General features: G+C 36.9%; 1 protein-coding gene across 1 annotated transcript; it reads right to left on the reverse strand.

The window, feature by feature from the left end:
* Nucleotides 1-36: 36 nt before the first annotated feature.
* On the reverse strand, nt 37-17,395 carry hfm1 (helicase for meiosis 1). Its single transcript, XM_087810501.1, has 39 exons — nt 17,190-17,395; nt 16,009-16,101; nt 15,825-15,940; nt 15,464-15,692; nt 13,881-14,170; nt 11,404-11,445; nt 11,265-11,335; nt 11,054-11,186; nt 10,312-10,463; nt 10,156-10,233; nt 8,965-9,120; nt 8,685-8,885; nt 8,513-8,601; nt 8,416-8,459; nt 7,853-7,954; nt 7,611-7,756; nt 7,297-7,391; nt 7,094-7,227; nt 6,980-7,027; nt 6,808-6,888; nt 6,451-6,542; nt 6,265-6,371; nt 5,698-5,745; nt 5,537-5,634; nt 5,337-5,471; nt 5,181-5,266; nt 4,417-4,500; nt 3,697-3,854; nt 3,526-3,629; nt 3,195-3,461; nt 2,145-2,269; nt 2,007-2,083; nt 1,883-1,944; nt 1,735-1,800; nt 1,329-1,613; nt 1,188-1,269; nt 998-1,091; nt 476-606; nt 37-389 (listed from the first exon to the last, which is right to left on the reverse strand). Exons 2-39 carry the CDS (start codon nt 16,095-16,097, stop codon nt 344-346), a joined length of 4,443 nt encoding a protein of 1,480 aa, XP_087666627.1. The 5' UTR covers nt 16,098-16,101; nt 17,190-17,395; the 3' UTR covers nt 37-343.
* Between the last annotated feature and the right edge of the window lie 208 nt (nt 17,396-17,603).

The raw sequence follows: 17,603 nt of genomic DNA on the forward strand, positions 1-17,603 counted from the left end.
GATGTACATTAAAGGAATGAACACAAAATAGAAAAACAGGAAAACATGTTTATTACCAAACACAAAAAGTCATAATGTGTGCTAACCTGAACTAGTAAACATTTAGTTTAGTTTTCCATAAATAACATTAACAAGCCAAGCAAGTATTCCAAGGATGACAGAGCTCAGATCTGCATCAACAATGAGTGTACATTAAGTTTTAAATAGATTCAAAACATTGTGAATAAACTGAGTTTAGACAAACTTTAAAGCAGTAACATAAATATTATTGAGTCTGAAATACATCTGTAAAATGTGTTTGTAGAACGCCACGAAACAAGTCTAGCACAATAATACTTCTATTCTAGAATATGCCATCAAATATTCCAAAGAAAGTCTCTTCCCCGTTGCTGTTTAAAGAAAAACAAACAAGCGATATAATGTTTAGTTTCAATAGATAATGCAAAAACATAGATATTGTATTTTCTTCTTTTACCTTTTGTCAATAGTGACCGTGCCAGGCACCGGCGTGTTTGTTACGAAGAAATCAAACCTTTGGGTCGACATGGCAACTGGATTTTGAGCTGCTGCGTTTACAGAGATCGCTTGATCTGAACCGCTGGGCCTCTGAACGAAAAGAAAAAAACTTTCTTTGGTGCCTCTCTATCCCATGTCCCAGGGTCAAGGTGACAAAGTGTCTGAGGTATCCTTGTGTTGTCTCTGGGTCAAGGTCAATGACCTCCGCCACTGCACAAGGGATACCTCAGACACATTTGTTTTCGTGCCTCCGGGTCACCTTGACCCCGAGTTAACACCAGGATTAAAAAACATCAGATGATTCGACAAGTACTTGATTACAATACTGTTACTGATACACTGTTGATTTTTTATGAATATCATTACATTCATATGTGCTGAAGGTTATTTTAAACATTTGCTTTTCTACATTTAATAACAGCTACAAGGCGTATTTACACGTTTAATGGAAACAACAGCACAAAGTGATGTGTAGACTCACCTTTCTGTGACAGTCAAGTGTGATCCTACTTTGTTGTTTGGTAGTTACCAGGGAGGGACCTTCATTTTCACAAAACTCAGATGTTGAAACAGACCTAAAAACAAGTTTATTTACAGTATATGCAAGCAAAATATGATAATATGATATGATATAATTGAAGGTAATCATAATGTTATGGGTCGAGCATTACCTCAGTGGTGTCCTGGTCGAGGTGGAGCCTCTGATCTGTGAATGACTCAAGAAAACAGGTTCCAGTCTGGAGTCAAAACCTGCTAAACATAAAGAAAACGAATGATAAAACATCATGTCAAGTCTACCTTCTGCACGTTACCTGCACAACGAGGCACTGGAGGACCTGCTGGCACGCAGGCCGCCGTCGTGCTCTCGCTGGCGTGCACCAAGTTCTCGTCGTCAAAGTCGCTCCACTCGTCCCATTCGTTCACAAGGTCAAAGTTCACGGTTGGTATTGTTAAGGATGGAGTTTTGCCGCTGCTGGCTGTCTTTTCCCAGGATGCTTTGGGAGTGTTGGATTTGTGTGCGTTGGCTGAGTGAGGATACAATTCAGGTTTCTGATCGAGTGAAACGCTAAACGCTGGATTTAACCACAGTCTGGCATCTGCACGTATTGAACAAAAATAAAACATTTTTCAAACAAATCAATAATGATACAAAAATAGGTCCTGACCATGAAGAATAAAACAAATAATGAAATAATGGATAATCTCATGAATAAGAACCTGACTGGTAACTTTCTGCTGGGGTCAGCACCATCATCTGCTGAGAGTGCTCAAAGTCCTCATGACCTTAAAGAGAGATGAATGGATGCATATCATTGGTGGAGGGAATCATGTGGTGCAGATTTACCTGACAAATTAAAACTCTCACCTCCTGTTAAATCCACTAACTCCCTGTTTGCAGGAGGTGCATCTAAGAGGTTCCCCTCATATCTGGATCACATAAAACTCTTTAAGATCAGATAGACTCAAACATAAACAGTTCAATAAATTACCTGGAATTTGAATGCAATTTGGATTTTGTTTGGTAGGCAAATTCCTGCAGGTTGATTGACTCTTCCAAAACTTTCCTCTGAAAAGAGAAAAGGGATTCAAATGAGCTGCAAACCTGTACCTGATTTTGAACTTCTCACCTTGAGACGTTTGACAGGAGTCTCCGGAAGAGTCTCACATCTGTTCCTGAGATCACGGAGGTAAGACGAGAACCCCGACTCCTGATGGCCTGACTTCCTCCGCAGCACAGTGACCCCGACTTTACCTACGAGAAGAAACTTATCTGCTAACTAATCTGCAAAGTCACCATCATGATGTAATTAAAGCTCCCATCTTCAGGAGTGTCCAGACGTTAAGCAATCAATCATTCCTACGTTCACACAGGCCTGGAGTTGATTCTTACGACCTGCCGTTATCCCAAAAAGCCCAGACCAAAGTTGAAAAAGCCTTTTCTTATGATTGTTTCTATGATGTCCTTGATTGTAACTTATATTTCTGGTAACTTCTAATGTATGTTTCTGATACAAAGGAGTGGATATAACATTTTAGTAATTTAAAGACTGTTAAATATTGGCAGTTTTGTTTTCAGATTGTATACACAACATTTTTTTTAATGCATGACTTCTACTCCACTTTAGTCAACCGTTGAAATGCATTTTATATACATTATAGTTCGAGTACAGAACAAATAATTAAAGTGTAATGTCTGCCATATTTATTTACACAGGACTATTATTTTGAATGTGTAATAAAAGCAAATAATGTTGGATGCATGTAAAAATAGCCATAACCAGAAACTGGTGTAAATCAGAAGCTCCTGATTTGGAGCAATCAATGAACATTGTATGGGGAATTTAAACCACAAAAGCATTGATCTTTAAACTCAGATTTAAAGAAGATGTGTGGACCTGGCAATGGAAAGATTGGACTTATTATTTTTCTGATTATGTTTTTTTTTTTTTATCTCTCTCCTTTTAAGTGGTGGAAATATAACATTTGTTTAGTGTGTACAAAGAAAAGTATTGAAAAACAATGAGTAGTGTAACTCTCTGTTCTTTAATACTCCTTAATTTAAAAAAAGGAACAAACTATTCACTTAATATGCGCAAAAAAGAAATAAAGATGTCAATGAATAAAAAATTGTCAGCAGCACAGATATGATTGTCAGTGAAAAGGTTGTAGTGACTCACAGCAGTCGTGGCCACACTGATCCTTATTCTTGCAGAGGTGGTTGCATCGTCTCTTGTCTCCTGCATCTGAATCAAAAGGTGTTTTGTGCGACACAAATGCAGCACCTCGGTCCAAAGAAGGTGTCAGTTCATTCTTTCTTGGCACTTCCGTCACTTGTGGTCTCGGTGTAGTTTGATCTCGAGCACGTTGGACGAGTGGATTAACACCTTGAAACTTCTGTGCAGCAGGGAAGTAAACACTGAAGCTCTGCTGGACGTCGAGGCCGACTGAAAGATTCGATGAATCGTCAGTTTTGATTGGTTGGGAAACGAGTCTGCCGGCTGACTTTACCGTAGTCTGAACTGATGAGGTTAACACTGATATCGTCCAACTTGGAGGGTTTAGTTACGTCTATTTTCTTCGACCAGGTGCCACATTTCAGAAGCACAGAGTCACTTAAAATGGAAAATAACTGACCATCAATTCGTAGAACGGATAAAAAATGAACATCTTTTGTCCCACCTGAGTTTATGAAGGAAGACCACGTTGTTGTCAGAGTCGCCAATCAGCACAGAGATGTAGTGATGATCAGAAGCTGTCCTCTTGATGGACAGTTGTGTTTGGTTCTTCAGACTCACTTTCACTAGAATCTCTGCAGTGGTGCAACTGTACCTGGGAAGCTGGAGACATCAGTGTTTGAATCACTGATCAACAGGTAACAATCAAATACCTTAAAAAAGTATTTTTAACAAAGGGATCAAACATAAACAACTAAATAAATCACCTGGAATTTTAATGCCTTTTGGATTTAGTTTTGGATTAAGGACGATTTATTTCTGTTTTTTAAACATTCTAAGGATATATATTATTTGGCTTTTTTCAACTTTTTCCGATTTAAAAGGAAGATATTTTTCCCTTTGTTTGACATATTAGAAAAAAAGATGTGTTTACATTGGTTTTCCAGCATTTTTATTTAATTTTATAGATGTTCAACTTTTCATGAAAAAGGGTCAATATCTTTAAGTTTTTCGAATCATTAGAAAATCAAATTAGCAAAACTTGGCCTACATGTATGGTCCGTGGCATCATTAACTCTGGTTTTGTGGCTTTCTTTCCACCATTTATAGAGACGTTGATTTTTGGTAATTTTTCATGTAAAAACGGCGATTGTTTTCCATTTTAAAAAAACATCAGAAATACACATTTTTGAAAATAAAGTTGTTTTACACACATAACATTCACCTGATCAATAGTGAGCTCGTACTGTGGGAGGTGGACGACCGTCTTTATTATTTGGTTCCCAAAAGGTGGATGTCGGTTAACAATCTGCAATGATAACAATGTTACTAAGTTGAAAACTAATGGAGATTCCAAGCCACAAAATAGAAATATGTGTCTTAAAACAAAAGGGAGAAATAATCCCAGCATGTCCTGCTTGTCTCCTGCAGCGTCTTGTCAAAGCCTCACTAGCCAGGCATTCAAATAGGCTGCCAAAAATAGTCGGTACAAGTCTGTACATAATGGTTATGAACAGATGTGGAGACAAAGGGACAGAGTCAAATGTATAATTATTTTCTGGTCCTTGAATCCTCCTTGTGTGATATGTTGGGATAACCTTCGACAAATGGCTGACAAGTTAAATTCAAAACCATTTGATCAGGTTTATTTCTGGAGTTGATCTTGACTACACATGTAGTGTCCCTTTAAAGGATACATAAATAAATATACAATGATCTTTCATTGTCTTTTCAGTAGTAAAATCAGATTTTCTCTGTCAAATATAGGTTTATGTTTAATTTATTTACACCTATTTTAGGATTTTAATTGCTGCTACATCATTCAAAAATGTTTATATTGTGTGGCATATATTGGGAAAGCATGTTCTGGGGCCTGGATGAATATCTTGACTGCGATTTTCACGATATAATATAACTTAAATTCAAAGAGTTAGTAAAATTAAACTTAAATATTTTATAATACTTTCAAAATCTATCAGCAACTCTCACCAGCTCAAGCTCTCGTGGATGGGTTTGCTCTATTTTGATGAAAGTGGTGAGTCCGGCATTTACCATGGCAGTGGACAGTGTCTGGCCTGAAACAAACAGAGACTTCCATTGTTTTTCCGTCTAATTCAAAGTGTGAATCTGTGATACTAAACAAACCAATCTTGTCCAGTTGTTTGGAAACATAAGGCGAGTTTTCCCAAATCTTGGCTCGGAAGCATTTGGCCAGAACCAGACCATTGAATAAGGAACAGAAAGCTTTTTTTGACTTCTGGCTGATGAACTCAGACAAACCTGTGCAGCAATTAAACAATTTAAAGATCAAATGCTGCTTTGTAAATATCACTTGTTCAACATACACTTGCTGATACGCATCCCAGTCCTGAAGATCTTTGCCGTGTCCTGTGTCAGCCCAAAGTCTTGAATTACGAGTGACCCCAACTGAGCTTGAATTAAGCTGAGGATTGAAATAAAAACAATGCAATAAAATTAAATCTACTCAATAAATACAGTAACTCACCAGTTGACCTTCATCTCACTGGTCTTAATTTTCCCTTCGAGGGGAAATCTGTCAACATGAGAAATTAGTTTAATCAGGTGCAGATAAATTGACGATAATAATAAAAACGAATGAAAGGCGAATTGTGATTGTAAAAGTTGAATGACAGCTACTTTTCGTGGTGCATTTAAAAATATATATATATGTTTTTAAATGCCTATAAAGTGAAATCTGACAGCCTCAACAGAAAAATCCCACATGGAAGGTATTTGGAATTTATTTTGATTCATTTTATTTACGTTTTAAATGTTTTAATGTTTAGACACTAGGGGGAGCCAGAATTAATCTTTTTAATCGTACATATTGCTGCTTTAAAATTTTACAATTTAGCATTCTCATGTTATTATGATTTAGTTATGTACACACATATACAAATTCGTAAGTAAAGCCTTCTTTTCATGTACTCGTCTTTTATTGCTAAATTTAACAATGAATATACTTTTTTTTTTTCTTTTAATAATTTTACCAAGCTTAATGCCAGAGATGCAATCTTTTGGTGAAAACTGTCGCACATAGATTCCAACTTACCGGATCGTGGTCCTGTTCTTGTCCTTGTTCAACGTATTCAGTTGCTTTTTCTCCATCATTCTCAACTGAATGCCACTGAACTCTCTGCTTTTCGACACAAGGTCGATCTGTTGTGTAAAACGAGCTTTAAAGAAGCTGATCATGCACTGAACATCCACCGTGGAAATTACTTTTCGAGAAACCCACCAGGTCAGAGAGCGACTCTGTATCAGTCATGGAACTGAAGTGATTCATGGTCTCGAAGGCAACACAGTATCTTGCCATCAACCTGCCAGCATCTGATGAATATGGGAAGGAAATGATTTTTAAATTAATGTAGTGGAGCTGTAATGTCTAGCTGAAGGTTGATGGGAAAAATGATTTATTGCTCACATAAATCTATTATAACACCCCACTGGAAAAGCACTCATGCTAAAAGACCCTGCAACGTTTGGACCTCTAACAGCACTTAGGAAACCTTTTAATTATTAAATGGTTAAAAATCATGTTCTTAATTTCAGGCAATAAAATGATATTCAGCTACTTGGACTGAAAGTTCTTTACCCGTGGGTTTAATGTTGATGTCTTCATCCAGTTCGATCAGATTAATTGAAGACAAAGAGTTGAGATTCTTCAGGCACAGTTCTAAATGAAGACAGAGAAGGTTTAATGGGACTTGTTTCTATTAAGTGTAACACGATAGGTAAACTCATATTAAAGAGAAGAAGTGACACACCTTGTAACTTTTCTTCAATCCCAAATTTGTTCATGTTTGCAGAAAAACCTTTGAATAAATTGATGTTATTTCACTACTTGACACATGATGCGATGCTTTGTTGTGGTTTTTCACCATAATGTGTTGGATTCTTCAGGGCTCGGATGTAGAGAAACGTGGAGCGGATCCAGTCCAGAGCCATGTTGACGTCACTGATGGTTTGGAGCACAATCTCAGCGTTCAGATGCTCCACCAGGTGACTGTGCAAACTACGTCAGAACAAAAGCTAAATATAGCAGGCGTCTCCTCAGATACATAGGTGTCAAAATCGACCTCACCTGCTTTCAATGATTTCCATCCCACTCATGAGTTTTGAGTATCTGTCTTTGGTTTGAGATTTGGTCATGATGACTGCAGTGGCAGAAGTGTCGAACTAGAAATACACGTTACATTTAGGGTTGTTTTATCTATTGAAAAAGATACAATCATGTCAGTTACAGACGTTCAAATACAGAACAAGAAACAAAAAAATAACTTTGACCCAGAGACAACACAAGGTTAAATAGTAAAGTATTTCTAGACGATTCAGTTAGACTAGTGGCTGGACGTGAACTACAACAGCATTTGATGTTTAAGCTGTTGTTGTCATTACCTGTGGTCTTCCAGCTCGGCCTATCATCTGCAGCAGATCAGACTCACTGTACTCTTCACAAGAGCCAGAAACGTACTGCATCGTGGATTTGATCACCACCAGATGTGCTGGTAGATTCACCCCCATGGCCAAGGTTCTGGTGGTAACTAGCCAAATAAAATAAAAGGTGTTTGACTGTCACGTTGGAATTTTGTTATATAATCATTACTGTAAAATATATATTTTTAAAATGTGCAGCTTACAGAGAACAGGAAGATCTCCTTGACTAAACGCTTGTTCCACCAGCTTTCTATCGGACAGCTCCACCCCTGCATGATGGTAACCGACTCCCAGCATCACCAGATCTGTTAACATTGAAGCGAATGAGAAATGTTTTGATGAGTCATAATCGAAGACACACAATTTATTCCCTTATGGAATATAAATTCATATACAATATTTTGTCTTTAGGTGACCAGGTGGACAGAAAACAAATGCTTAATGTTTTGTGACACCTTGTACTGGATCAGAAGTATGCTAGACTAACAATTAAACATTTACACATCTTCACAGTATCCTATTGTCACTTAACACAATGTTAAAGCCCCAATCTTAAGGATTTAGAACAATATTTGTGGTTCCCCCTTGTGTCAGAATAGTGAAACTGCAAATTTAGTCAATTTTTGTTTCGCTGTTGCCAATTTTCTGTGTGTACGTCGGTAAAAGAGATGAAGGCTCTTATCAGTATCTCCTTGGCAGGCAAATTTATGTAGTATGAGCATCATAATACATTTGGAGTTGAACATAAAAAAAAAGAAAAACTTACCTCTGAGTTTTGAATCAAGAATGCTCTGTGCATATCTTATCAACCTGTAGAAACATAAAAGTTATACATTGAAGATAGGCCGTTATAAGCATCAAACCTTTGCTTTTGTTCGATGCCCAGGACGAAGCGGGCGTCCTGAGACAGAACCGCTGCTGACTGCTGGACTCCTTTTCTTGTGGAACAAAACTGTGGATTTTTTGTTATTAAAGATATCAATCAGTGAACACTGTGTGAGGTTCACATGGTCAAAAGAAATCGATTTAACCTACCACAAGAGAAGGTTTATGGTCGGAGTACGTCTGTATGATGTTGGCCATCTTGTAATTTAGGGACAAATCGAACCTAAACTCGGTTTGGTTCGGTCCGCAGGGGAATCCTAGCACTACTTTTCTCAGCTTGACTGGCCGATGACTCTCGTCCATGTCTATAAAGGCAGCCGGACCCTTTTCATTGGAGAGCCAGTCTGCGATCTGAGCACGAATAGATCGGCACAGCACGTCAAGCATTGTTCTGGTCTGGACACATAAAGTTTGAGGAGCAAGTGCTCACGTCAGATATGTTGGGTATGGTGGCAGAAGCGGCAATGAATCTCATAGGGAGGTCGGAGTCTGGGTTTGCGGCGGCTCTGTAGGATTGAACAGCCTTCATCCTGCTGACCACCACTTCAAGAGTGGCACCACGAGTGGTGTCCTTCACCACATGGACCTGACGACAAACAAAAACTAAACTGAACATTCATTATCAATATGATCGTTTAAAGGGAAACTAATGTGTAGATTTAATTGTCTGTTGGACTGTATTGTATCATCAGTATGTGTCAGTTTGTACAAAACTCTTTTATTTAAATATTTACATTAGAAAACCACCCATTGGAGATGAAATACCTCCAAGGGACTCGTTGTATAAACATAGCCGGTGTGATTAAAGATGGCTGGATTATTTCCATATAAAGACTCTTGTAACCTCTCGTTTGCCGAGATTTCAGAATGGGGAGAACGTTATAAAATAATAACTTGAAGACATGTGCTGTGTCTCAAATCGCATACTACTCTTAGTATGCTAGAAGTTAGTATGCATCAGTTTAGTGTACGTACTAACTAGTACGCACATTTTCCACAGATAGTATGTCTCAAATCAAACACTGAAGCTACACACTAACCGGAGATCACATGACAGCTTCTTCTTCTACTTCTATTTAACGATGTTTCAACCAACTGTTTGAACGCTATCGACACCTGCTGGCAGCACGTATTGCAACTTTGGAAAAAGAAATAAAGAAAAAATATGAGAATCTAAATAATCGCGAGATATTTAAGCTGGTATCAGCAGCGAAGACGTGTTTATCCTCCTACTGCTGCGGAAAATGCACCTGTAAGTATATGCATATATATGCATTTATATATGACGTAACTTCCGTTTAAAACGTCACTAAGATGGCGGCTGTTTAGTGTGTTTAGTGTCCATCGAACCGTACTCAGTTTTGTGGGCGTTTTAGTACGCCAATTTAGTGTGCATGGCGCACTAAATTTCGCATACTAAGAATTGAGACGCACTAACGCACTTAAAATACTAACTTTTAGTACGCTAGTATGAGATTTGAGACACAGCACTGGTCATGATGAGAGACTTACTGCAACTTGGAGAGGAAGACTTCAACATTTGAAACATGTGATTGAGTAACATTGAGTTTTTATGCTAGTTGCCCTTGAGGTGTAAAACATGTAAGGAGATTAAAATAACCTCATCTATGAGGAAGAGCCTGACAAGTTGCAACAGACAGTTATCCCTCCATTTCCTTGTCATGCTGTCCCATTTTTCCTGCAAGACCAAAAAGACAATAAACCTGGAAATACTTCTTTGGATGAGTTCAAATGATCTCGTAATCCTGACACGCACAGGCGTCGTGAGGATGATGTGCGAGTCTTGAATCTCAAATAAGTCGTCAATCTCCGTGTCGCCCGTCAACTCTTTGCATTTGACCCCCAGAGGACCGAACTTCTTACTCCAGTTGTCAAAGCACTGACTGCACAAGGCTTTGATGGGAGCCACTGGTTAAAAAAACAAATTACATAACAAATTATATAACAACATTAGAGCACAGCGGTTCACTTAAAGATTCCTGAAGGGAGCAATATAAAGCACTCTGCAGGAGAAGCTGCTGATTGTTATTTCACCCTGGACACCTTTATACCTTCAGAACTAAGTGACTATAATTTGATGCACACATTTTCATTATAAGCATTTGTATTTGTGTTACATTGTAAGCATATTGTCTAAAGGGGATTTATATTTTGGATAAATCTCTTTATAATCATAATATTTACAATGTCTTTGTCTTAGTTGTGTCCTTGATATTTGACAGAAATATATTAACTAATAGAACATGAATATAGTCCCTACAATAGCTACTTTTAGTCGTTTGTATTGCGTTTTTATTTTGAACCAACTCATTTTGTCACATGAATAAGCTGTTTTTCAGCTGTTTTTTAAAATTATTTTTTTCTATTCACATTATGGTTTTGTTTTCAATCAAATAATAATTTAACATTAAGATGCATAAGTGTACAATATGTTTGAGGGAACGACAAACACAATACATTATCATATTTTATATATGAAAAAGAAGAAAAGTCCTCACTATATACAGCTTTGACGTCTTTCCAGGGCTCGGTTGACTCCATGAGCAGATGAATAATTGCAAGTTCGAAAAGCACCGTCTTACCAGACCCAGTGGGCGCACAGGCAACAAAGTTTTTGTCAGAATACAGAACCTGTGAGGACATGAAAGACTTTTTCACATTTATCTCGTTAAGAATGACATCAAATGTTTGACAAAGATCGGAACTTACGTCATCCAGAGCCTTCGACTGAATGTAGTTGAAAAAGGGGAACTCGGCAAACACTGGCCTAAACTTAGCAGCTGTGTTAGTCGGTTAGGGAAATAAAATGTATATAAATCAAACTTGTGATCAACAACAGTCAGGATACGGATCTCAGACACTGGTCGCAGGACTGCCGAACCCAAAGATCCTGAAAGATTTAACGAAACTGAGTATTGCATGAATGAAACAATGACAAAATGGTATATATTTTATTGTTGAAAACATCCCAAAAACCATTGTGTTTACCCTTTAGCTAAAACTACCATACATTTTGATGATTTAATATTGCTTGAGGAACTTCCCACATCATTTTAAATTACAATTACCAAGGTGCATTTCCCCTCAGATTATCAGTGGAACTTTCTGTCTAGATTGATGGTGCAGTGTTAAAGTGTTAAAGTGCAATCTTATTGGATTGTATTTATTCCACAATGGCTAGAAAAAAGGCCAATAAATCCAAAATGACCCCGTCTAAATGGTAGAAATATCACATTGTCACGAAATGTACTAAAAATACAACTACATGCAAAAAAGAAATGTAAAAATATAGCTGTACTTCTTGGTAAAAAGTCGCTATTTAATAAGACATTAAAGTAAAGGTTAAGATGAGCTGAATGTCAAACGTCATCAACAGAACAAACATATTTAATTACTTACTTAAATCTGAAAATTTTATTATTTTTTGGTCATTTATTGTTATAATTTTGATATATAAACAGCACAACACATCCTTTCATCCTTTAGTAAACCAGATGACTTTAACAAGTTTAAAATGTGGTTATTTTCAGTTGTAAATGCAGTTTTCTGGATCATTTACATTTATACCTTTAAGGGAACTGCTAATGTTCATGATTTTGTTCAAATATTAGGTATATATAAACTAGTCAGTGTGTGTATACGCCTGATCTGAATGTCTACATACAGCTCAACAAAAATGCTTAAAAAATAAGTGTATAGTATAAACTCAATCAGATCAAATTTAAACCACGTGTATTACATGGTAAGTAATGGAGATTTCTCCAATTTAATTTAATTTTTTCAATTGTAAGGTGGGGGGCAGCAGACCCCCATGAAAAATCTTTTTTTCCCATGTTATTCATACCATATTTTAAAAATATTAAATAAGGACAACACCCCATCAGTTGTAAGGCCCTTAATCCAATTGAATTAATTCAATTTTCTTCTACCTCTATCTTTGAAAAAATTGAGATATTTGTTTTTGAAATGCAAAACCAGGTGTTAATAATAACAACGTTTTAATTTGCTTTTTAATACACTGGTAAATACATGGTTTCTCTCTCCCTTGTTTTTATTTATTTATTTTTGTATGTATTTATTGTTTTTATGTATTTAGTTGATAGTTTTTACATGTATTTATGGATGTATGTTATTGCTGCTGGACAACATAATTTCTCCTATATTCTCATAATTTATTGTTATAATTTTGATATATAAACAGCACAACACCTCCTTTTTCATCCTTTGATAAACAAGACGACTTTAACATTAGATTATTCATCCGAAATGTGGTTATTTTCAGTTTTAATGCAGTTTTCTAGATCATTTACATTTAGTTTCTGATGATATACCTTTAAGGGAACTGCTAATGTTCATGTGTCTTATTTGCATAAGATTTTGTTCAAATATTATGTATATATCAACTACTCAGTGTGTCTGTAGGCGTGTGTGTGTGTAAGCCTGATCTGAATGTCTTAAGGGCTACATACAGCTTAACAAAATTGATTAAAAAATAAGTGGATAGTATAAACTCAATCAGATCAAAATTTTAACCACGTGTGTATTTTATTAATTTATTATTATGTGTATACTAAGTAATGGAGATTTCACAAATTTAATTGTAATTTTGTCAATTGTAAGGGGGGGCAGAAGACCCCCATTAAAATTATTTTTTTTCCCTATGTAATTCATACCATATCCAACAAATATTCAAAAAGGAGAACTCCATCAATTGTAAGACCCATAATCCAAATGAATTAATTCAATATTCTTCTCCCTCTACCATTGAAAAGAAAATTGATTGATTTGTTTTTCAAATGCAAAACCAGGTATTAATAGTTTGCTTTTTACACTGGTTAATACACAGTATTGTTTATTTAATATCTTTGTACCTATTAATTGTATTTTTATGGATGTATTTTATTGCTGCTGGACAACATAACTTCTCCTGTGGAATCAATAATAATATTTTTTTCAATTATCCTATCTATTTATGCTCATTTGTCGTACAAATTAAATGAAGTTGTATCTTGTTTAACTCTTAAATGTAGGTCATCCTTGGCTCAATGCACCTGAACACTGTTCGACTGCATTTTTGCCACCATTTGCCTCTAAGACACCACCTACGGAGCACAGCAGTTTCTGACAAGATGGCGGTCATTAGGGAGAACTCTCCTCATTTCACCTCATCACACCCCAAGCACACACACTGGCAGCTGCTGTGGTGGCCGAACGCTCATTTGCTGCAGTGTGTTGCAGAAGCTCCTGCACATCGTTTTGAGGTGAACCTTGTGACTGATAGTGACCAATGAGCCGTTGCAGCGCCGTGTCAGATCAGTGCAGCACCTGGAATGTGAAGCGGCTGCGGCGTTAGCGGCGGGACGAAAGCCCTCTTTGTGCCCTTGTCTTGCATCTCGGCTCGCGGCGTCTGCGGCCGTCCACGTGAGACGGACGAGCCCGGAGGTGGAGCGCAGAAACGAGGGGGGGCCTCTTGCCTTACAGTTGTCTGAGGTGGCTGACATGGAGATACCGTCGCCATGGCAACCTGACTCGAGAAAGTTTGCGCTCGGCGATGGCTTCCGCCGACGTCATCCGGTGAATCGCCTCCACGCGTTAATGACGGGACCTTGAACGAGCTGTCGACGGAGGACACAAATATGAGTGAGAGGAGACGCACATTCGGGGGATGCCAGATAAAGGCAACATCCAACAAAGATGCTGATTCCCCAAGTACAATAAAAACAACATCTTTTGTCGGCATCTCACGACGCGCCGCCTGGATCACGTCTTCAGGCTGCACCTCGGTTTATTTACAATCCACTCTGCACCTGCGGGACCACGGTGTGCGAGAGCAAACACTTATTACCGAACCTTCGTCTATTTCAGGAAGCAGGCCGACACTGAAGAATCTCCGGTGGACATTTCATTGTTGGAGGAAATGAACACATCAAAGCCACGCGCAAGGGTTGACAGGAGGAAATTCAATCTACATGAGAAACCTTCAAGTGTGTATTGTTGGATCGATGTGGAATACAAGGTCATCGGTCACTTTTAGCCAGCTCTGAGTGATCACAAGTAATCTCAGAAACACATGCGCACGTACTGTATCCATTATGGGATGGCCAGACACCCATTATTCATCCCTTTAGTGAAGAAAAGTGGTCAATTTTTTGCTCAATTCACTCCCTTAATGGCGTACGTTAGCTACCTGCTGAAAACGATAGCATTAGACATGTAGTGTCAAAATACTTATTCTGATTCAATCGTTTATTTCTTTTACTGTAAATTGCTGATTATTCTAAATAAAAACATAAATCACTCCGTAAACAGCCACTTAAATAATTGGTTGGCTTTCGGTTTTGTGTTTATCTATTTGATTTATATGTTGCTGTGTATTATTTTTTGTTGTTGATGAATCGATGGTTAGAGATCTTTGTCTTTTCTTTGTGATTAGTTTTTTCTTTAAAAAATGTTTTACATCTTAATTGTACGATTAAAGTCCCAATAATAATTAGATTTTATATAGTATTTTTTATTTTAATCTGATAAAAAATTTAGCATTTTCACCTTGAGTGGGTCTCACCAAAACTAAACTACTTGTCTTTGATAATATACTATTATAATTATTTTGACTTTCCCGACATCCGTTTGGATGGAACGCCATGAAAGCATAAGATGACTGAATAACATAATTTTCATTTATGCTTCTACAAAATTTGTAATATCTTGTTATCCAATACAGGTACTCATTGTAACTCCTATTTGACGAAGACAAAAACAATAATAAGGATGTTGATTACCAGATTAACCACCTCAAGAACATCACTTGTTACACTCAATCTCGACTTCCACAAAAGCATCATTAAAGAAGGTGTCAATGCAGAAATAATATATATCAATAATTTCACTATCTCAGGATTAGAGTTTACCTGGATACAGTTCTTTTCTGAGGAGGTGGAGAAAAACATCTTTTACTGACTGTTGACAAATTGATGTTCGGTAGAGCCTTGTCTTCATACACAAAGGAGTCTTTAAACTCCTTTTTTGGCCAGAAGAAACCTTGAAATGGGGCCGTTGAGCTTTCATTTTGGCTTGGACTCTCTGTACTTTCGACTGCCGTTAAATCTGGAGTGAATTTCGATAAGCTTTGAAAAAAACCTGTAAAAGATAAAAGAACATGATAGTTGGAGAACGTTAAAACGACCAGGTAAACTGGGAACTGGAACGCACAACCAGTACAAACTGAATCAACCTCGCTACTGCTAGTTAAAAAAAAAAAAGACAACGTACTGTATTCAGTCCCTGAACTCTCTGCTTCCTTTTGTAAAACAGGAGTTGCTGGAATCTGAGAGAGCAATGGTGGAATGTTTACGAGCCAGGGACGAGGTTCCTGTTGCAGTGGCTTTCTGTTGAATAAAGACGTTTTGAAAACGTAGAACAACAACAAAAAAACTGAAATATGTTTTGTACATACACTTTATGGACTACGGGCTTCTCAAAAAACAGATTGTCCAGGGAATAGGTGCAGTCATCTGAATCCAGAATTTCATTTGATGAGCTCATTTTTCTAGTTTGAAAGTCAAACACAAACTAACGTCAAAAGGGTAATAATCAGTTTTTTTTAATATATGTAAGTAAGTAAGTAATTGTTATTTCTAGAGTGTCTTGTTTTGAATGAGTTGGCAAGTTCTGATTGACACAAATACAAGAAACCATCACATAAGGCTGTTTGAGTCATGATAAACAACATTAATAAACATGATAAACAAGAAGTTAAAAAAGGTTTTCCAATGATGCTATGTCGTACACAAAAAATGAAATATATATTATTGAATTGAAATCACACATTAAGACAATTCTTATCTGCTCTAAGGTTAAATAAATCAGATTGCATATGGTAAATAAATACATTTGACATTTTCTCAACACAGAACTCTCTACCAAAAGGTGTCAGAAATGTTCTGCACTGACAAAGGCTCAGTGAAATGTTGCCAAAGAAAAGAAAGGTACAATTCCCACTTGGTCCAAGGTGTGCCTTGTCAGCTCTTTTATTCTCATGCATTGTGACTAACATAATTAGGTAAGAAAAAAAAATACACCCTTAAGTCGAATTGTTTTCTTGTTGTTTTGATTATAACCTTTTTAATCCAAGAAATAAAATAACATCAATATGACTCAATCTTCCAGGATCTTATCCTCATCCCAGTTGCTACCAGTTTCATTTAAGTAGTCCAGTGAGAATTGCCGGTTCGAGTCCCATGAGGATTAAAGAACCTGTTTATCCAGGAATTTACCGTGTTGTATTGGGTTACATCATGCTACGACAACGGCTAACACTCTTCTTCAGAACCACACATACAAAGATTAACACGTTTGAAAATATATACAGGTTGTCAAATCAAGTCGTGAAATATTTTTCTGTGTCATTAAAAAACGTTTTCCAAATGAATATACATGTTTTTTCAGGTCAATTCTTATACAAAATTAAAAAGATAGACGCTATGTTTTGCTATGCTAACATTAGCTAGCATGTTAGCATACAAGCTTTGACAAAATGACAATATAATAGGTAAATATATGCAAAGAGATTTAAACAAAATGGTTGTTAATAAGCTTTTCCTTTTAAAAAAAATAGCTTATTAATTTTGTACCAACCTCAGGTCTAATCTTCACACGTCTTAAATGATGGTATACATGTAGCCTCTTGCTTAGCAAGTGTTAGCTTCACATGAGTATAAATCAATAAATCTCAGGTTTTCTACTTAGTATTCCAGGAATGCTACAATGATCCACTACTGAATATGCTATTGTTTGTAATAATACTAAATAAATAACTGTTTCTACATGTATATGTAGCAAAAAAAAATACTATGTCGTCTTCATTCATATATTTTAAAATGTGTGAAATCTAATAGCAGAGAAATATTCATTAACACGGTGTTTTTAAGGCTCCTGTGTGGGACGTACCACTCGAGGGCGTTGTGGGGGTGCACAGTGACGACACCTCACAATGTGAATTAAAACCCCGAGCTTTAACAGTTTCAACCTTGTGTTATATTTAAAACCCAA

The sequence above is a fragment of the Callionymus lyra genome, chromosome 16 (assembly GCF_982586985.1).
Source record: "Callionymus lyra chromosome 16, fCalLyr1.hap1.1, whole genome shotgun sequence".
NCBI classification, from domain to species: domain Eukaryota; kingdom Metazoa; phylum Chordata; class Actinopteri; order Syngnathiformes; family Callionymidae; genus Callionymus; species Callionymus lyra.

Bases quoted from the DNA above. Each gene is read 5' to 3' on its own strand.
- hfm1 (XM_087810501.1), bottom strand. From the start codon at position 16,097: ATGAGCTCATCAAATGAAATTCTGGATTCAGATGACTGCACCTATTCC. The intron at 5,746-6,264 runs GTAAGTTGGAAT...TCATGTTGACAG, and splicing joins AAGAACAGGACCACGATCCG to ATTTCCCCTCGAAGGGAAAA. The intron at 1,945-2,006 runs GTAATTTATTGA...TATGTGATCCAG, and splicing joins AAATTGCATTCAAATTCCAG to ATATGAGGGGAACCTCTTAG.